Raw genomic sequence first — 21,598 nt, 5'->3', positions numbered from 1 at the left:
ATATATCCATGGTCTTGAACAAAATAATTCCCTCCTCTCTGTTGACTACTTGTAAGATGATAATATTTGCACCCTCCAACACAAAGGACTTGTTTGCTGTGAGAATTAAATGATATGTGTGTAGAATGCTTTATAAACCCTAAAGCACTATAGGAACATTAACTTCTAGCTCCTTGTGTAAGAAATGGGAGGAGGAGTTTTGTCTCCACAGAACTAAAGGTGTGCTTCCCTGCCCTCCCCCACCCCAGCTTTAGCAGAGACCAGGCCTCAAGGTTGGTCAGGTGAGAGGTCAGAGGCTTGTACACATGTGCATACTTTTTGAGAAGGCAGTCTGGGGTATTAGTGAGGCCAAACCCACTTGAACCAGTTCAAGCTTATCTAGGGTCTGGTCTTGGTCAAGAATCCAGGCCTACTGATTTGCATCATTTGCATATGTTAAAGAGGGAAAGTAGGGCAAGTAAAAGAATATAGTTTAATACAAGGAAAATCTAATTAACTTCACTTTTGCTTCTGTATCCTTATTATCCTATTTATATAAACTGTATAACCTAGGAAAACTATGTAAAAAACAAAGATTGTAAACTAACCATGACTCTAGCAGGAGTGGAGGGAATGGTTACCCCTGCTCCTGCAGCTGTATCAGTGTGAGTGGTCCCGTGAGCACTACACCCACCCTCCCGGGGAGCATAACAAAATACCTTTCTCTGCTCACTCTGGTCCTGAGTTCTTTGGGTGTGAATGGGCAAATCACATGGATTTTCCTAAGGTCAAGTGAAGGAAAGCAACAGGCAGCAGAAGCTTGCCAGGCTTACTCCTGGATCTTGTCTTGGGGTGTCCTGTGATCCCCACTGCGGTATTAAGAGGGCTACCACTCTGGATTCCCTTGGGGAACCTTGTGGTCTGCAGAGCCTTCTTAAGGGGACATCACTTGGGACTTCCAGCCCTGTCTTGGGAGCCTTGTGATCTTACTGCCGTTCTAAAGGGGCCATCACTTGGATCGTCCTTAGGGTCTGACCCCTAGGAGGCCCTGTGATCCCCACAGATTAAGGTTTGGCTACCACTTGGTCTTCCTCTGGGAGTCCTGTGGTCTGTACAGGCTTCCCTAGGGATTATCACAGGGTTCTTCCTCAGGACTTTGGCCCTGCCTAGAAAGTCCAGTGATCCCCAAAACCACGTTTCTCACACTTGGAAAGAATACTGAATAATGAAGTCAGCCCACCGGAGTTTCAATCCTTTCCCCAACAATTATCAGATGAATAACCATGGGCAGGTAAGACCAAATGAGATCATTCTGAAAGGGTAAACTGCTTTGCAAACCTTAAAGCCTATTTAAACGTTATCTATAATTATTAACCGGCTTCGATCTCAGCTTCAGGTGTCTCCTCTTCTAAGTGAGGACACTTACTTGCAGGATGGCTGTGGGGAAAGCGTTCAGTGATTCTTAAGGACCTATTAGAAACGGGAGGTCCCCTTATTACCGTATTTACAAGCCCACTGAGCCAGGCCAGACCTACTAACGTCCAGCAAGGCTAAGACGGACAAGGACGTCAACTGCGGCTGGAAAAAGAAAAGGTCCGCTTCTTCTCGAAGATTACAGGCCATTCCTCGAGAGATCGGGCCCCGCCCCTTCCCTTCGCTGCCCAATGGAATATCTGTTCCCGCCTCCAGACAACTTCCCTTTCCCCTCCCGCCCACAGGGGCTTGGAGGAAATAGATGGCAGAAGTAAGGAGCCACCAAAGAGATGCACCCGCATCCTTACAGTTCATGAGAGGAGGGGACAGTATCACGCTCCCCGGTCTTGCGCAGCGCCGCCATGACGCACTTCCGCTTAGGCCGGCGTTCTCTCGGTGTCAAGGCAGGCGTAACTTCCGGAGCAAACGGCTCCGAGCCCGGGACCTCTCCTTTTCCCAGAGACAGGGGCCCTGACCTCGCCTCTCCCCGCCCCAGCGTTAGTTCCTTCCTTGGCTTGAGTGAGTCTGAGCCCCAGGGAACCGAAAGATCCTGAGGCCACCGCGAGACAGAAAGGAGTTGGCGACCAACTGGGAGAAAAGAGGGATTGCCCCAGAGGTTGCCGGGATATAGAGGGGAAACTGACTGGGAGAGGGGCCGAGAAGTATCCTTTAGCTCCGCCTGGGCTGGCTCAGGTACGAGCGCGTGCGTGGACACGCCCACGGGGAAGTGAAGGGGGTGGGGGTGGGGGTTGAAGAGGACCAGTAACCTACACCCAAGATGAAAGAGCGCTCTGTGAGATGGACAGGACTGTTATCGCTAGACTGGCTCCTGAGCAAGCTGCCCTTTGGGGAGGCTGTGAACGGGAGGTGCGGGCCGTGGTATGGGTAAGGCACTGGCAAGTGAAATTAGCAAGCAGGCATCTGTTAAACGCCAGTTCCATTTCTGGCTGTCACATTAACCGGCTCTGTGACCTTGAATAAGCTGCTTTCCGTCTCTGGGCCTCAGTTTCCCTCACTTGTCAAAGCCTCTCGTGCCTCCCCCAAAGGATTGTTGGTTGATCAAAGGATTAAAAAGGCGACGTTTGTTCATCTAGAACCTTTCAGGAGCTGCCTTATTGTCAGGGATGATCATTCCAATCTCTTTATGGTCCTGGGTCTGCTGGTTTAATTAACTTGCCTGCTCCTGGAGTACTGTTCCCCTGGGAGAATCCCTGACACGTGACCAAGGGGGGTAGAACGGCTACAACGAAGGGGTCCTTACTCCTAGCAGATTTCTTTTCCTTTGTACTGTTTAGACTCCTTAAGGACCCCTCCTCATTTTTGTTTGTGTTTGTCATTTCATCACTCTTTTTTATTTCAATACTTTGACAACAGGTTACAGTCTCTAAGGTTTACAAATCATCTTGAGTATATATTAAATTTACAGTTCCCTGTGATATTCAGGGAAGTGAATTTGTACCTAGAACCCGAGGTGAGCTGGCTTACTCCCAAACCAATTTCCTGCCAATCTCTTGCCTAGATTCTTACACTTCACAGTCTTCACACTTTACTGCCCTGAACACACTCCACAGTCCTATGAAACTGGCCTTCTAGTTCATCTTGCATGAGTAAGAAATGTATTCCCCACATATGAACAGTAATCAATACTTATTTCTGTAGCACGTGGAGGTTTATAACACCTGCCTTATGAGGGTTGTGTAATATGACTCCCATTCTACAGGCCCCTGAAGTTTGGACAGGCTATGTTACTTGCCCAAGGTCATATCGGTAGTACATATAGAAGTATTTGAGCTCAGATCTCTTGACTCAAGATCCTGCCCTTTTTTGGTTGTACCAGGAGACTCAAAGCTTCAGTCCCTGCATTAGGAGGGCAACATCTTTTTTAGTAGAATTTAGGCTCCATATTTTGGGCCTTTAAAATCCTGTCCATGTGAACATTCCAGCTTTCCCTCATCTCTCCCTTTCTCCGGCATCATCTTGTAGCCTTTGCTGTCTATTTTTGACAGAATCACAATTTGATTGGAAGGCACCTCAGGCCAGCATAGAATCTTCACTACAGCACTCTAGGACAAGCAGTCATCTAGTCTTTGCTTGAGTAGCACCAATGATGTGGAATCCAGTAGCTCCTGAGGCAGCCCGTTCTACTTTGGGGTAGTTTTAATAGCTAGGAAGCGTTTTCTTATGTCATACCTATGTTTGTCACTTTGTAACTTGTATTCTTTGCTCTTGGTTCTCTCCCATGGAGCCAAACAAGAAAAATCTAATAATCCCTCATCTGTTTGACAGCCTTTCAGATATATGAAGGCAGCCATCATCTTTCCCTTGTGCTTTATCTTTTGCAGTCTAAACATCCCCCAGTATTACTATATAATATTAATTCAAGGCCATTCACTATTCTGGTTGTCCTCCTCTGCGTGTTCTCTAGCTTACCAGTGTTATTTCTAAACTGTGCCTATGATTGAATACAGTACTCCATCTGAGGTCTACCCAGGGGAAAGTACAGTGGGATTCTTATCTCTTGATTTCTGGAAGCTTAATTGCTTATTTTTTAATGCAGACACAGGTCACCATTAATTTTTTGTTTTTTGTTTTTTTTGTTCCACATTTCAGACTGTTGACTTGTTAAGCTCGAAGTCCACTAAAACCCATAGATTTTTTCAAACAAACTATTCCCCACCCATACCTCTTGTACTTGTGAAGTGGATTCTTTGAGCCAATTAGTTTGTGAGATCCTTGAGGGTAGGGGCTATTTTTTGTCTCTTTTTGTACCCCCAGTGCTTAGCACAGTGCCTGACACATAGTCAACACTTAAATGTTTATTGACTGCCTGACTTAGCTGAAGTATAAGTCTTTACATTTATCTCTATTTCATCTTAGTAGATTTAGCCTAGAATTCTAGCCTGTCAAGACATTTTTAGATCTTGTTATTTATTGTGTTAAACTGTCCCTCTCAGCTTTGTGACATCTGCAAATTTGATAAGAAGGCCACTTTATCTAAGTCATTGACAAAAATATTAAATAGTACTGGGCCAAACACAGATCCTTGGGATCTGTTCTGGAGACCTCCTTCCAAATTGATTTGCTGCCATGTCAGTGGTGTCTGTCAGGCAATACTAGGCTTTTCTCTCATCTGTCACAGACTCTGGGAAGACTGAGTGGTCCCTTCGCCACAAGTGTTCCAGTCACACCAGCAACCAGTTCCTCCATTTTGGTGAGAATCAAATCCAAAATATAATTTCCACTTATTGGTTCTACCACCCTTTGAAGAATGACATTACCTTTAAGCAAATCAAGGAATTACTGTTCTCTAAATTGAATTGGTCTACTTTTGACAAATGGCAATCCCCAGTAGATGTCTGTATGTTTGAAGTCTCCCATCACTATTTTATTGTGTCTGTTTGTGATGTTTTCCAAACTCTATTTGTTTCCTCTTTATGCTAGGTGATCTTTAGTGTACTCATGTGATACTCTCTTTGTACTCCATTGGTCTTCACCCAGATATTCTCTCTTCTCCTTCCGTACTTTGGTTCCCAGATTTCTTCACCTGTATTTTCCTTCTCAGTCAGTGTACACTATTTCCTCACTTCTACTTTTACCAGTTCTGTTTCTTTTGGATAAGTTATACCTATCCTGAGCTATATTCCTGAATTGGCATTACAGGGCGTGCAGGTCCTCTCAGTACAGGAAGCAAAGGCTACAAAAGGTCTCCCTCATGGCTCTTTTTCCTCCCTTAGTTCACAAAGTTCTTGCTGTCCTCCAAGTGAAGAAGGCAGGAGACCAAGTGACATCAGTCATGTTAAACAGGCCCAAGGTGAGTTGTTGTCCTCTCCATTGTTCCTTACAAGCCACAGAAGACAGGAGCCTCTTGACTCCTTCATTGCAAACCTGAAGTTTTCCTTGGTGGGTCCATGAATGTGGTTTTTTTTATGGGTCTGTGGTTAAAAAAAAAAGTTCATAGATGCAGAAAAGAGATTGTGACCACAGAGGAAAAGTTAAGAGAAATTAGTAGTAACAGCTGAGAAATTCCCTTGAAACTTAGAAATATAAATATCCTGCATCTGGATTGAGGAGGACCAGGCTCGAATGGGTTATAAAGAAACACACCATCTGAGGTTTGGACTTAGATTCAGAAGATCTGGCTTTGAATCCCAGCTTTCCCCCTTTGCTAGTCACGTGACCTTGGGCAACTCACTTCACTGTTCTGGGCCTCAGTTTCCTTATATGTAAAATAGGGGAGTAGGATAAGTTGATTTTTAAATTCTCTTCCCACTCTTAAAACTTATAATCCTATGATTTTAAAGATCCATGATGCTGAATGATGATAATTCAGCCATATCTGAAAACCTTCATCTGTATATTGAAGCTGACAGTAGGGATCTCCCTGACAACCATACTGATAAGCATCTATGATGATAAACTTTCTGTCCTGATTCTATTCAACAAGCATTTACTAAGAAACTATTTCTGTATTAGGCACTGAGGATATAGAGATAAAAATGAAACAGTACTTGCCTTCAAGGGGGTTTGTAATCTATTAAGAGAACTTATACACAGATAAGTACACAAAATAATTTAAAGAGTAATAGGGCTTTAGCAGTGGTGATGGGGTGAGTATTGTAGAAGGATATGAAGAGGGTGTGGCACCTGAGCTGAGCATTGAAGGAAGATGTGGAAGCAGAGGCAAGGAAGGAGAGTGTTCCAGGCATGGGGTGGGGGTGCGGGGGTGGTACAGATATCTTAGTTTTACAAAGTGGGAGATGGAATATTGAGTTATGGGAGTAACTTAGAGTCGGGTTAGAGTGTAGATTATATGAAAGACACTATTGTTAAGTAAAGTGAGAGAGATAGGTGTGAGTCAGATTATGTAGGCTAAGGAGTTTATAATTTATCCCAGGGTCAGTGGAGAACCACTTAAGATCTTTGAGTAGAGGAGTGACATGAGAAAATATATACCTTAGAAGGAAGATGAGTTTGGCAATTGTGTGTTAGGTGGATTGGAGAGGGGAGCGACTAGAAGCAGGGAGACCAATTAGGTATTAAAATAGTTAATTAGGAAGCAGTATTAGGCGCCACTGTGTGCTAAACATTGCAGATACAAAAGGACAAAGCAAAGCTGCCCCCTACCCTCAAGAAGCTTGCATTCTTACAAGAGAGAGATGTATGTACACTTGCATAAATTTGTATAAAATAGGTGATTTTGTGGGGAGGTCAAGGAAGATACTAGCAGTTGGAGGGGACCAGGAAAGGCTCCTGATAGGAGCTGACACTTCAGCTGAGACTTGATGGACAGTAGGGATTCTAAGAGGTGGAGCTGAGAAAGGAGAGCATTTCAGGCTTGGGGCACAGTTAATGCAAATGCTTGAGGAGATAGTCTTATATAAAGAACAAATAAATAGGAAGGAGGACTCTTTGTTTGGAAAGAAGAGTATGGGTTTTAGTACACATAGTAGAGGATTTTGCAAGTCAGAGCTTATCAGTAACTTTGAAGAGAACTGTTGCAGTTGAGTGATGACTTAGAAACCAGAATTCAGAGTATTTAGAAGGAAGAAGAAATGGATGCAGTGAATATATACAGCTTTATGAATTTGACAGCTGTGTGTTTGGCTGAGAAAGGGAGGAGCCATGTAGGACACTAGTTTGAGAGGTTGGTAGAGTCTGATGAGAGTTTGTTTAAGCATGGGGGAGATAACAGACATTTTGTAGGCGGCAGAGAAAGAACCACTAGATAGGGAGAGGCTGAAGACTAACAAGGGGAGGGAGGTCATAGTGGGAACAATCTTCTGCAAAAGATGAGAGGACCGGCCCGGGAGTCAGGAGGACCTGAGTTCAAATCCGGCCTCAGACACTTGACACACTTACTAGCTGTATGACTTTGGGCAGGTCACTTAACCCCAGTTGCCCTGCCTTCCCCCCTCCAAAAAAAAAAAAGATGGGAGGAAATGAGATCAGTGATACACGTAGGGAGCTTTGCTTTGGCAAGGAGAAGGACTGCATCTTCATCGGGCTGGAGTAAAAGAGCACAGAATGGGGAATGATGTCCAGGGATGGTGAGGAGGAGAGGAGGAAAATGATAGGAGCTCTTAGTCATTGACCTCAGCTTTTTTCTCCAAACTTCTTAAGAGGAGGGCCTGTTTTGTATATCTCTTTGTATCCTCAGTACCAAACACAGTGTTTTGTACTTCATGTTTATTGAAATGAAATGTTTTAGACCTCACCTTTTGAGTTCGGGCTATCTGGTCACCTTTCTGAAGTAGTTTGCAAAAGTGGACATGGCCTGAGCACCATGCCCTCTCCTGGTGTTTCTGTTCATTCATTCGACATGTCTGGCCTCTCTCCCCACCACCAACAGTAGTCTCCCCCTCCTGGCTTCCCTGATTCAGTCAGTGTCATCATTCTCCTGATCTTCAAGGGGAAATCTCAGGTTCTTTTGAACTCATCTAGTTCCCTCATCCCCCAATATCTATTCAGTTGCCTAGTTCTATCTATTCTTTCCTTCTAATGTTTTTAGCATCTGTCTCTTCTCTATTGCCAACGTCTTAGCCCAGAACACTATCACATCACTCATTCAGAGGCAGAGTGGAAAGAGTGCTGGCCTTGGAGTCAAGAAGACCTGGGTTCAAATTCTACCTCTAACACTCTCTTTGTGACAATGGGTAAGTCACTTAACCTCTCTGAGCCTTCGTTTCCTCTTTTGTAAAATGGGGATAATAGTACCATTAGGCCCTATTGACAGGGTTGTTATGAAGCTCAAATAAGAGAATGTTTATGGAGCACTTTGCAGGTTTTCAATGTCAGCCATGAGCTAGTTTTTCTAAAGGCTATCGGCCTCTCTCCCAGCCATCCTGTACAGTTTTAGCAGATTAATCTCCCTGTCATCATTTCATTCTGATAAAGACATAAAAATCTCTGATTCTTAATTGAGCCATAAGTCTTATCTTGAGAAGGCAACAGAGGGATTTCAGGGATTTGGAATGTTATTTCAAACCTACACTGCCCCTTTGTTTTAACCACTTCTAAGAAGCCTTGTTTATCATTATCAGCAAGGCCATGTGGAGCCCAAGGGGCTTAAATGCAATTGCATTTTCTTCTTTGTCATTTTTAAAAAACATAATATTGTATGTGGTTTTCTGTACAAGTTAATTGTTTTTGTGCTCTTGAAATGTATAAAAATCCCTCTGTGAGTCTTCCTCTTTGGGAGAAGATCCAGTCTAAATTCAGGTCTGGCGTCAGAGTCTCTTTCCTGCAATATTGCAGGAATGACTGATTCTTGGTACATTTGGCATTATGAATTTATTTCCTTGACAGTTCATGTATATACCTCCCTTTCCCACTCAAAGCCTTCATTAGCTTCTTCCATTCTGAAATCCAGGCAACCTTTGACTGGTGCTCAACGTTCCTCACAATCCAAACATCTTTCTCCTCTGGGAAATGGTTCACTTACATAGTCTTCCTTCCCCATGAGAGAAGAGTTCTCAACTTGGACAACCCAGTTTCTCATTTTGAGCCCATATTATATATATGCTTTAGGTTAAAGGCAACTTTCTGTCAACCTAATGGCCCTATTTAATGGTCAATTAGGGAAAACCAACAGCACACTGAAATAATAAAATGCTTTACATCACACTACCAGAGTGATTGATACAGCTTTCTATGCACTGCAACTTTTTTTAACGTAATTCAACAAATTATATTTACCAAAGAAGTATTTTATTACCTGCCGTGTGCAAGGTTCTATGCTTGGGCCTTGGCATGCAAAATAGATTCAACACAGGCTTTACTTTTAAGAAGTTTTAAATCTATTAGAAGGAAAGATAGGTACTTAAGAAATAGAGATATATGGGAGAAGGAGATAAGTGCAAAGAAGAGGTCCAGGCAAAGTGTTATGAGAAGTTCAAGGAGAGGAAAATACATTGACCTGAGGTGTCATGGAAAGTTTTAGAGAAAAGTTCAGCTGGGAGTTGAAGAACAGAATGGAAGAAGAGAGAGCAGAAGAGCCTTTACCAGGCATGGGAGGAAATATGAGTAAAAGCACAGAGAAGGGAAAGGCTGGGATGAGAACAGGAGATGGAGTGAGGATTAAATTTGATTGAGACATAGAAGACACAGAGAGGGAAGGAGTAAGAGGTAAGTCTAGGTTCAAGAAAACTTATGGGATAGGAGGGCTTAAATGCCAGAATTATGATTTTATGCCTTATTGGGAAGGCAGTTGGGAGCCATTAAAGGTTTTTGAGTAGAGCAGTGACATGATCATAGTAGTACACCTGGAAGATTATCCCAGGAGTTTTGAGGATTTCAGAGTGGAGTTGTAGATTTGGGCATTAAATGCATAGTGATAATTGAAACCAGTAGATAAGGTCACTAAGGCAAGAATCTTGTGTATACTTTCTTATATTACTGCCTATTCATCTATGCCAACTATGGCTTTTACCTCTTTGCTTTTGTTGTTTTTATTCCCATCAAGCCCTGAACTCATATCCTACCATACCTTTCTGGTATTGAACAATTGCCTGAGGCAATATGAAGCCATTTAGACCTACTACCAAGTCACCTTGTAGCCTGTCAGAACCATCTATAAATAAGAGGCCAGTTGCCACTACACCCCAGAACATCCTATCCGGTTAGGAGACCTCTTCTAGCTTACTGCTTGGAAACACTTGACCAAGCCAAACTCCCAATACTGATTGTGTAGGTTGTCAGTTCCACTGCCTGCATAAAATTGCATTGATGTGGATCCACTCAATATTCCAAAAATCGCTGTTAGGATAATCCCACCTTGAGTTATATATGTAAAAAAAAATTTAATAACTCCAAACTTGACAAATACCAATAAGCAGAAACATCAAAACCGAAGAAAATGTTACATAAAAATGAAAATCTCCCTTATGTACAGCTTGTTGACTTTTTTAAAAGTCTATAATACATTCAGCATATTCTTTCCAAAGCCATCCTGTTTGTTAGTTGTTTCCCTCCAAACCTCCTTCTGTTTTCTTCTGTACATTTAGAAAAATACTTCATGGACAGTCTTTTTTTTTATATCAGTATCACCAGCCCCTCTTCTTGCCCCCAATTTTCCTCGTACCCCCTAAGAAATTTTAAAACCTTCCCTATAAGCTATAGGCCAGCAGAACAAATACATACATGTGCCATGTCAGATGCACCTATAGTTTCTCATCTCTCTGTAACAATACGACGAGTATATTTCAGATTCGTCCTCTGAAATCGTGGTTGGTCATTTTATTCATCAGATTCTTAAGTCTTGCAGTTATTTTTTGTTACAATGCTCTTGTCATTGTGTAAATTGTTATCCTGGTTTTCATTGCACTTTATATCAATTCAGATCATCTCATATTTCTCTGAATCCATTCCTTTTGCCTTTTCTTATATTGCAGTAATATTCATTATTAAATTAAATATAAATTAAATTCATTATACCATACCATTAAATTCATATGCCATAATTTGCTCAGCCATTTACAATTCAGTGAGCACCGCTTAGTTTCCAGTGCTTCGCTGCAACAAAAAATGCTGCTGTGTTATATGTGTACATATGCAATTTTTCCCTCTTTGTTTTACCTCTTTGGGAGATAAGCCTTTCTCGCTCAAACATTATGAACAGGTTAGTGAGTTTGGAGATTCCAAATTCCTTTCTATAGTGGCTGGCCATTGTACATCTCCAGCAACAAATGCCTGAGTATTCCTGTCCTCTCACAGCTCCAACACTTGTCATTTCCTCTTTTTATCATCTTTGCCAATCTGATGGGTATGAGCTAGAACCTGTTTTTAAATTTTTTTCTTTTCCCTTACTATTAACGGTTTGAATTATTTTTTCGCATGGTTGCTATTAGTTTGCTTTTCTTCCTCAAATTAGATTGGTATCCTGTAGTTCCCTCAGTTCTGGGAAGGCTAACAATACCTCCTGCATAGTGTTGTTCTGATGAAAACACTTCAGTGTTTACAAAGGGCTAGAGAAGTGGCAGCTATTTGTAACTCCCTGAAGCAAAAGTCCTGAGGCCCAGAGTGGCAGCTTCTGTTTGCCAAATGAGATGGCAGCTTGGGTAGCTCCCTGTTCACCCACTTGTGACAGCCACAAGAGTGCCAACCACCTTTGACCCTGTCCTCTGTTTTCCTTCTGGCTTTCACCCTGTAACATTGCACCTGGATGTAAGTCTGGCCTAAGCTCTTCTTAGGTGTTTATTAGCTTATGATCAGACTCTCTGTTGTGCTTCAGGACGTTGAGTGATCACTGACTGTTTTGACCTGAGGCTCCTTATGTTGGCAAGGTTTTTTGCCTTTTCTCCTTTTGGTACCATCTACAGCTTCCATACATATCCTAAGGGTGATCCAACCATGGAGACCATTGTGTTTCTTCTGGAAGACCCCCAACCCCAAACCAGACCAGGTGAAACAGGACAATAACCAAGGCCCAGAGAAGTGACTTGCTTATGGTCACACAGCTAGTTAATGATAGAACTAGAATCCAGTTTTGTTGACTCCCTTTTCCACTGTTCTTTCCATTAGGTCATACTGCCCCCAGCTAAATGACAGGCATAATAACATTAGTGGAAGACTGACTTCTTCCTCAATCAAATACTTGATTTTTCATTGAACACCAATACAAATAACTAAGCCTGCTTAAGCTGTTTGCATTTAAGTTAATTTATTTCAGTGCATTATAGTCTCATAACACTATTTGAGCTACTCCTTAAATCCCTTCAGTGTTCCTTATCCATTTGTTCTCCTTTACTTTTCCTCATGTGATCCTTGTGTGTACTCCATTATTCTCACACATCATAACAACACTTTTGCATGTGTTCAGAGCCCTTAATGCTCAGAATGACATTATACATTTTGTCTACTTCCCATGTTGCTGCCAGTTCTTTCTTTTCCTAGGACCATGTGAAGAGAAGCAAGACTGTTTCAGTGTTTCAGAAATCAGTGACATTCAAAGATGTGGCTGTGTACTTCACCCAGGAGGAATGGGGGCAGTTGGACTCTGTTCAGAAGGATTTATATAGGGATGTTATGCTAGAGACTTACAGGAACCTAGTCTCCTTGGGTAAGATGGTTTTGCCCTATGTCTTTTTTTCCCCCTAGGATTGTGTTGTTTTTATTTCCATGTTCATGGCTCTGGGGAATTCTAAAGCGTGCAGAGCTGAGATTTGGCTCAGCATTTTGGTATCAGAGCTTCCTAATCACTGTTGATTGTCTTAATCTCTGACACCTGGCATTTTTTTCTTTTATTTCTTATTTCTTCTCTTTCCCTTTTTTCTCTTTGATTTTATCTCAACATAAACCAAAAGTCTAGCAAAATAAGAAATAGAGTTGTATGCAGAATGCCAAATTCCAAGATATCAATTGTGGTAATCCTTAACAAAATAACAACAGTAACATCTAATTTACTCATTGTCTCCTTCCAATTTGTTAGTGTAATTATCTAGTTGGGCTGTTTTTAGTATGATCAGTGTGTATACGTATTCTTTTTGCATTATTTTCTCTCCATATTTGTTTATATTTATTATTTTTGCAGTGCTGTAATACTCCATTGTGTCGCTACATCAGTTCATTCAACCATTTCTTATTAGACATAGAATCTATTCCCATTTTGCATGGTTATAAACAAAGCCACTTTCAATTTTTTTGTTTGTTTTTTTTTTTTCCTGAGAGGGAATGGGATATGCATTTTTGTTTACTCCCTCAAAATCATCATGAACAGAAATGTCCTGATTCCTTCTTATGAGCAGGAATCCCAGTTTCCAAACCTGAAGTAATTTCTCAGCTGGAGAAAGGAGGGGAGCCCTGGATTCTGGATCTCCAGGAAGTTGAAGACAAAGAAGCCCAAAGAGGTACTTGGCCAGGTGAAGGGAGTAAGGAACAGTGGTAGGGAAACTTTGAAGTAACAGCCCAGCAGGTCAAAGTGGGATGGCAACCTTGATATTTCGTAAAGGAGGGTTTTATTTTTTTGGTTTTGGTTTGGTTTTTGCTTACGCTATTTTATTGGTCACTCTGGTAACCCTCTTAGATGGAGTTTCCTCTTTCTCTGCACTTGGCTTCTGTGCAAGGCCTCTTCACTTCTACCATCATTTTTCCTTTGCCCTTTCCCAATCACTCCACAAATAGTCATATTTGTGACTTATCTAGCCATGTACTCCTATTAGATTTAGTATTGTGTTATGGAAAATTTCTTTCGGAAAAGAGCTTATGGATATTTGCATTTTTCCTTTCAGGATGGAAAACCATAACCAAAGATTCTATTTCTGAAGTAGAGTCACCAGATGCAAGGGAACAGTTCATAGGAGTTATTCCACAGGGTGTTAGATTTGAAGAAGAATTTGATGTTAAGGACAGGTTATCAAGGAAACAGGAAAACTTCACAGGAGAAACTCAAGAGAAATACTTCTCGCAGGAGAGATGTTTCAGGCAAATGAAATTTTCTCATAATAAATCCTGCACTGGGGAGAGAGACTATGAACATAATGATTATGGGAGAAACTTTCTAAACTCAAACTCTGAAAGCCATTCAAGATTTTTTATAGGAGAGAAAACCTATGAAGTTGGTATCGGTGGGAAAAGCTCCAAACAAAATTCAGACCAAAATAAATACCAGAAACTTTCCACAAAGAAAAAACCTTGTAAGTGTAATAAATGTGGGAAAACCTTCACTCAGAGCTCATCCCTTACTCAGCATCAGACTATTCATACTGGAGAGAAACCCTTTAAATGCACTGAATGTGGGAAGGCCTTTAGCCGGAGCTCGCTCCTCACTCAACATCAAATTATTCATACTGGAGAGAGACCTTATAAATGTAACATATGTGAGAAAGCTTTTAGCCGTAACTCATTCCTCATTCAGCATCAGAGGATTCATACTGGAGAGAAACCCTATAAGTGTAATGAATGTGGGAAAGCTTTCAGCCAGAGCACATGCCTTACACAACATCAAAGAATTCACACTGGAGAAAAGCCATATAAATGTGGTGAATGTGGGAAAGCCTTCAATCAGAACACATGCCTTACACAACATCGGAGAATTCATACAGGAGAAAAGCCTTTCAAATGTAATGAATGTGAGAGAACTTTCCGTAAGCATTCACAGCTTACCCAACACCAGAGAGTTCATACTGGAGAGAAGCCCTATAAGTGTAGTGAATGTGATAGAGCTTTCAGTCAAAGGACACGTCTTACTCACCATCAGAGAATCCATTCGGGAGAGAAACCATACAAATGTATTGAATGTGGGAAAGCCTTCTTTCAGAGCTCATCTCTGACTGAACATCAAAGAATTCACACTGGAGAAAGAGACTATGAATGTAGTATATGTGGGAAAACCTTCCCAAAACACTCACATCTTGTTCAACATCAGAGAATTCATACTGGAGAGAAACCTTATCATTGTAATGAATGTGGGAAAGCATTTAATCAGATCACATGCCTTACTGAACACCAGAGGATTCATACTGGAGAAAAGCCTTTTAAATGTAGTGAATGTAAGAAAGCCTTCCAAAAACATTCAGCACTTACTCAACATCAGAGAATCCATACTGGAGAGAAACCATATAAATGTAATGATTGTGGGAAAGCCTTCAGTCACAGCTCAATCCTTACTCAACACCAGAGAATTCACACCGGAGAGAAACCTTATAAATGTAATGAATGTGGGAAAGATTTTCGCAATCATTCACATCTTACTCAACATCAGAGAATTCATACTGGAGAGAAACCATATAAATGTAATCAATGTGGGAAGGCCTTCAATCAGAGTGCATGCCTCACTCAACATCAAAGAATTCATACTGGAGAAAAACCTTTTAAATGTAAAGAATGTGGAAAGGCCTTCAGTCATAGTTCTTCCCTTTCTGAACATCAGAGAATTCATACTGGAGAGAAACCCTATAAATGTAATGAATGTGGGAAAGACTTTCGCAACCACTCACATCTTACACAACATCAGAGAATTCATGTTGGTGAGAAACCTTATAAATGTAGTGAATGTGGGAAAGCCTTCAGCCGTAGTTCAGCCCTTATCAGACATCAACAGCTTCACAGAGGAGAGTAATTAATGTGGGCAAAGCTGTAGGTAGATTTATCACTTTGTTAAATGTACATACTTAAGACGTTATAATATGAGGAATTTGTCACAAGTTGTAATGATGTTTTAAGGTATGAGAAAAAAAGATTCCCCTATTCCTTGTTTCCCTTCAGAACATTAGCTGCCACCTAGAAATTGTTGAGGCTACTTTGAGGTTAATCATTAGTGGTCTGATCAGGGATCTTACTAGCATTATACATATATACATATATATATGTATATACAAAAACATATCTACAAAACTACAGGACTTCAAAAGTTGTAGGATACTGTATTAAGTACAATTATAGATTGAGTATAGACAGTTCTCTATATATTATTTTTATTTTAAAGGTTCATCTTAGGGTAGTTGTTTGGAAGACATAATTTCTTTTTCCTCTAGGTACATTGCTATTAAAATAATTAATTCGCTTGTTTAATATTTTAATATTTTCTTGAAACTTCTCACAGTCCTGGTTAGGTTCCTAAAACTAGTCTACAGAAGCTATATAAGCCTATTTAATGCCTACCAGCTTAAATGTCATATGTTTATACATACATGATGAGAAATATAACACATTTTTGAAACAGTAATTAAACAATTTATTAGGATGTTTGTTTTAATGGGTCTTTAATAATATAGCTTGAGGAAAAGCAGATTTAGGTAAAAGAACATGAAAGATTAATAGATGATAGGTAGATATAGATAATAGAGATCACGAAGGACAGGGGAGTTTACAAAGACTTAGAAGTTGATGGCTACTGTCATGCCCAGTATGCCTTCAAAGCTTGTCATTATTCCCTTCTTTGGTGCAGATATCCCGCTAGTACTACTATTCCTCATATCAGACATGATCCCTTAGTCAGTATTGTTTACTGCAGTTAATGAGCCGGGCTACCAATTGGTGCTAAAGCTCTTATTTTTATAGCACTTTAAGTTTTTCAAACTGCTTTCCTCATAAACCTGAAATAAGTTGTGTATATATAGTAAAACATTTTACAGATGAAGGCATTGAGGCTAAGAGATTTAAGTAGTCTGTATAAGGTTATACAGTATTTGCTCAAAATTGCTCATAGTTGTCTGCTTGTCTGTTTCTCAAGCAGGCTTTGATTGGAAAGCACCAGACCAGCCTCAGTTGCACTAATGCCTTGCCTGTTTTGTCTCCCTCTTACTCTACGTTTTGTTTCTTAAGCCTTGGTTTCTTTATGTAAATTCATGCCTGTATTTTCTGTTGTAGACTGAGCCTCAGCTTTGAGGTCATCTCATTTTGTTATATGTATCCTGCCCTACCCTAGACTCTGATTGGGGCCTGAAAGTTCTCTTGTGTGATGGACAGTTGTTGGCAGGAAAATAAATCCTAGAATTCAAAGCTCACAGAAAAACCAGACTGATCAGAAATGAGTAAAATTATGGTGCTCTGGATTAAGGCCACTCATTACAATGATTTAAGGGAGGGTTCTCCTGTGAGTTCTAGTAGTTTTTAAACAGATTTCATAATTTTCTCCCACCCATTTCAGCTCTTCCATTTAACAGCACAGGTCTTTTGAAACGAATGTATGTGGTAACTCAGTTACTAGAAAAGGGTAAAGAAAATCCATATATAACAGTCATTCAGGTAAAATTTATTACAGAGTATTCATTCTAGCTGGCTGGAGATGAGAGATACGCTTCCTCCTTGATGCCATTCTTTCATGTCTGAATTCAGATTGGGGTGGTAGTAGGTCAGCTTTAAAGATAGATTCCTAGCTTTCTCCTTTTATACAGGAAAAAGCATATTTCTGAACTGTGTGGGAGATGCTGTCTTGCTTTTCAGGGATCCCACAATGGTAATTGGTAGAGAAGAAAGCACTGTTACCTCACCTTCCAGATCTGTCCTTTGGGATTTTTGAGTATTGTAATGAATTGAGAGAGGATGAAGGACATAGGACTGGAATATAAAAGGTCCTGCCTTTGGGAGTGGTCCACATGCTTTTTAAAATTGAGCATCCCACACGTACCACCAATATCTGTATATTTACTTATTTATAAATCATGTAATTGCAGTCCACTAATATTTAGATACATTATAAGGCATAAAAAAAGAAGTTTTAAAGGGACAAGAAAGAGATGAAATAATATTTTATTCTAGAGTCAACAGGGAGCCACTAGAGTTTATTGAGTAGGGGAGAGAAATAGACCTCAACTTGAGGAAGATCTGACCTCTGTGTGGAGAGTGGATTAGAACAGGTAAAGATTTGAGGAAAGGAGCTGAATTAAGAGGTTTTTATACTAGTCCAGGGCTTAGAGGTAATGAGGCCTTGAACTATGACGGTAGCAGTGTGATGAGAGAGAAGAGGACAGAGATAAGACATGAAGGTAGAAATGACAAGATTAGGTAAGTGAATGGATTCATGAATGTGGGGTAAGGGCAACTGAGGAGTTAAGGATGGCACTAAGGTTGTGAGATTCTGGGTGACTAGAAAGATTCTGGTGCCTTCAACAGTAATAGGAAGAGGAGCAGCTAGGTGACGGAGTTCTCACTTTAAAGAACACTGAGCTATGATCCTGGGCACTGTGGATTTGTTTGGACCCATGTCAACACATCATTGAAGTTATAATTGAGATGGAGACCACACTGGGCTTTAGGGGTGAAAACAAAAGGGTGAAAAGCAATAAAAACTATAGGTACACAGGATGGGCATGAGTCTTCTCAGGGAATTCTCTATATAAAATGACTAGTTAATGGCAAGAGAGTGACCTAGGTGGACATCTGAGAAACTCCATGACCTCATGAAGGACAAAGGTACCAAAGTTTATTCATAACCTGAATTTTTTATTTAATTCTCCTGAACCAGTCTCTTGTCCGTTCTCAGTCCCGAACTCTCAAATTTGGTTCTTTCTACATTCTTGTGTGAATATTCTTGGCCGTGGAGGGACTCTTCTCTGATCATTTGCAATTATGCACCATATCTGGAGCCTATGTGGGCCTTCACATTACCCATCCTTCAGTTCTTGGAGCCATAACTGAGGAACCTGCTGCCTGTGTATGAGATTTAGTCTTGGGCTTCTTACCCTTGTTGGGCCTATAGGTCTCATAGCAGTGGAGAAATCAAGTTGACAAGTATTTATCAAGTACTTTATTTTTCTTCCTTACATGGCGTGAGAGATATAGAAAAGAACCCTTACACACATGTTTATAAAGGTCTTTCTTGACAGGATTCCTAAGGACCAAGGAATTGTCTTCCCTGAAATGTCATATTACTCTTAATCCAGAACAACCTTCTAAAATTAGAAGACTTTGAAAGGGAATTGGAATAGATGTGTATGTGTACATGTGTATGTATATCTTCAAAAATAATTATGCACAATTACCATGCAAGGAATACTTTTTATTATGAAAGGGTTTCTTTTGAAACATTTCTTTCCATTCAAGCAAATATTTCTATTAAATTTAACATTGCTCCAGTAATCACTTTTGTTGTTCTCTTACTAAGAGAATGATGACAAGTTGCATTTATACTTTGTACAAGACAAATTTGGGGTGGCATAGTGAGGGATGATGCAGCCTATATTTAGATGAATATAGTACATACTTTTTTTTCTTTGTAATTAGATGTGAGTCTTCTTTTCTATGTTTCTCCTTTGACTGTAAGAAAAGTTGACGCCAAAGGCATTTATGTTTCCAAAATTTAGGTAGAAATTAAAATAATGCTAATATTAAGTTCAGGGGAATTTTATATATGTTCCCACCAAAAGTGTAGTAACTTTTCAAATATAAGCAGGATCAATTGAGTTATATCTTAACCCTCCAAGATTTTTGGCATTTTAATCTCTGTAGGCCAGAGTAGAGTTTGGACCCTCAAATCTGTGTGTCTTTGCATAAATCTAACTGTTCATTTTTCTAAGAGTGACTTGAATAAAACTGAGGGAGTTGAGGGGATTAGGATAGTGGTTAATTGTGGGAGCTGAGGGAACCACACTGATTCCCTTTGGTGACTCAATTCTGGATCTAGCTCAAGTTTCCTTTCTATTCAGTTATGGGTCTGGTCCAATTCTGTCTTGTGAGAAAACTTTATTCAGTTGTGGGAATTAGGAGAAGACCCTACTGCATTGTTTGAACCTAGCCCTGTGTAACTAGGAAACTAGACCACCTCTCCCTGCTGCTTAGAGACCCTTAACCAAGGACCTAAGTTATGCTGACCACAAACTCAGATCCAAAGAGTGATAGAAGGAATTTTCTCGCAGTCATACATCTTAAGCAATCCGTATGTCTTATGTGAAACTGGCCCTGGCCACTGATCAAGCAGTTAAAGGTTGCATGGTCCTTTGTGTACAGACGCCTGGGGACGGTGGGACATCTCTCTTGATTTGAAGGAATTGCACCCATTCGCTCTTACCCTCCTAACTTGGAAAGTCCTTTAAGAGAGCCCAAGGCTAGCAGTGGTCTGGTATATATTCCCTATCCTGAGATATTCAGCCGTTCATTTTGATATAGCCCACCTCTGTAAGGAATATAGGAGGAATAACTTTGTTTTTCTCAACGTAAGCCACGTCTGTCTGTCAGCAGGGAATACGGCCCCCCGACGTTTACTTGGACCACTCTACCTCTCAGGCAGGTGGGTTTTGCACAGTAAAATCGCCCAGCATCGGTAACACGTTGCTCAGGACCTGCCTTAGAAACCAACACCAAGGACCCAAGATGCGCACCTGCGCAGAAGCCGCCCCTGTCCTCTTGCGCCAAGATGGGCACCTGCGCAGAGGTTACTCTTCCCTTCTCTCCCTGCCCCTTCCCCCACCCACCCCGTAGGTATGAATGTTTAGGTTAGTGATGCTCTTTACGAAGTCAATTTACCCCTAGAGCTATAGTTTAGTCAAGGCCTCGCAGAGCGGGGTGGGGCGGACTTGCTCCCCAGCTGTGGACCACCCCGAGCTGACTCATCAGGCTTCGGTGCACTGAGGTTCCCAGCAGAGGCCGGTCTGTGACTACAAGCACCCTGTGCAGAGGGAAGGGCACAGAGCAGGGACAGAGGCAAGGAGGAAACTGACTGCGCTGCAGGGGCTTCCGTCACCGTTGACGACGAGTCTCGGGTAGAAGGCTTAGAGCTGGAGGGGGAAGGGAAGGCGGAGAAGGAACTGGTGTTTCTGAAGCTCTTGCTGCGGCCCGGCCCTGTGCCAAGCGCTTCATAACCGCACCTCCTGTGATCACGTGGAAGGAAATCTTAGGAGTCCATCCAGTTCTGGGATTCTAACCTGGAATCTGAGTTCATTTTTCCAGGCACGAGAAAGCGACCTGTGCAAAGGCACAGCCAGGGAGCAGGGGCATGGAAGGAACGACGCTGAGTGGAGATGTGGGAAGGGTATGGGAAGAATTTGGAGCCTGTTGGTGAAAGGCTTTAAAGGTCGGGTTGGGAGGTTTGATCTTAGAGGCAGTGTAGAAACCAGATGTGAACTGTGGTCTTCGTGACGCCGGCCAGCACTCTGTCCTATCCACACTGTACCTACCTGTTGTCAGATCGCGGGATCAACTTCTGGTTTGATGCTCACCCTTTCGGGCAGAATTCCAAAACGGATACCCTGGGGAGATGACTCTCCAGGCTCCGAGTGGTCCAAGGGAGCATAGGGCCTTGTGCTGTGATGTACAATCCCGTCCCACAACGTTGGACAGCAAACCAGGCTTTCTGTCTGCGTCTGTCTGCGCCTAATGCTAGGGGTCTTTGGACTGTGCCCAAGGAGACAAACCATAGGGAAAACGACGCTTTTATTGCCTCAGCGATGACGTCTGGTATTTCTAGACCACTTTCTCCTCTGCTTTTTTAATTGATTTTCCTGTTGCTCATTAGCTTTCACTTCCAGAAACAAGTCTAGGAACCACTTCAGGTGTGCTGGCGGGCACTTTTCTGTTGCACATTTACATGTGTTAATTATAGTACTCTCTTAAAAGGTTGTGTGGAGGGGATAGGGGACAGCTAGATGGCAAACTGAGGCGAGCACCGGGCCCTGGAATAAGGACCTGAGTTCGAACATGACCTCAGACACTTGACACACTTACTAGCCAAGTGACCTTGGGCAAGTCACTTAACCCCAATTGCCTTGCCTTCCTC

General features: G+C 41.5%; 1 protein-coding gene and 1 non-coding gene across 2 annotated transcripts; both read left to right on the top strand.

Moving 5' to 3' along the window:
* Nucleotides 1–2,074: 2,074 nt before the first annotated feature.
* On the top strand, nucleotides 2,075–16,129 carry LOC118831035 (zinc finger protein 883-like). Its single transcript, XM_036738205.1, has 5 exons — nucleotides 2,075–2,145; nucleotides 5,187–5,263; nucleotides 12,343–12,508; nucleotides 13,194–13,295; nucleotides 13,677–16,129. The coding sequence occupies exons 2-5, from the start codon at nucleotides 5,246–5,248 to the stop codon at nucleotides 15,503–15,505; spliced, it is 2,115 nt and encodes a 704-aa protein (XP_036594100.1). The 5' UTR covers nucleotides 2,075–2,145; nucleotides 5,187–5,245; the 3' UTR covers nucleotides 15,506–16,129.
* A 4,928-nt stretch (nucleotides 16,130–21,057) lies between these two features.
* Nucleotides 21,058–21,250, top strand: LOC118832428. The gene has a single exon (XR_005009191.1). It is a non-coding gene; the product is annotated as a small nucleolar RNA SNORA73 family (small nucleolar RNA).
* The last annotated feature ends 348 nt before the right edge of the window (nucleotides 21,251–21,598 follow it).

This window comes from Trichosurus vulpecula, chromosome 9 (assembly GCF_011100635.1).
Source record: "Trichosurus vulpecula isolate mTriVul1 chromosome 9, mTriVul1.pri, whole genome shotgun sequence".
Classification (NCBI taxonomy): domain Eukaryota; kingdom Metazoa; phylum Chordata; class Mammalia; order Diprotodontia; family Phalangeridae; genus Trichosurus; species Trichosurus vulpecula.
Note: the sequence above shows the minus strand (reverse complement) of the source record. Positions and strands in the feature narration are given on the sequence as shown.

Coding starts and splice junctions, on each gene's coding strand:
- LOC118831035 (XM_036738205.1), top strand. Junction 12,509..13,193: donor CAGGAACCTAGTCTCCTTGG/GTAAGATGGTTT, acceptor TCTTATGAGCAG/GAATCCCAGTTTCCAAACCT. Junction 13,296..13,676: donor AGACAAAGAAGCCCAAAGAG/GTACTTGGCCAG, acceptor TTTTCCTTTCAG/GATGGAAAACCATAACCAAA.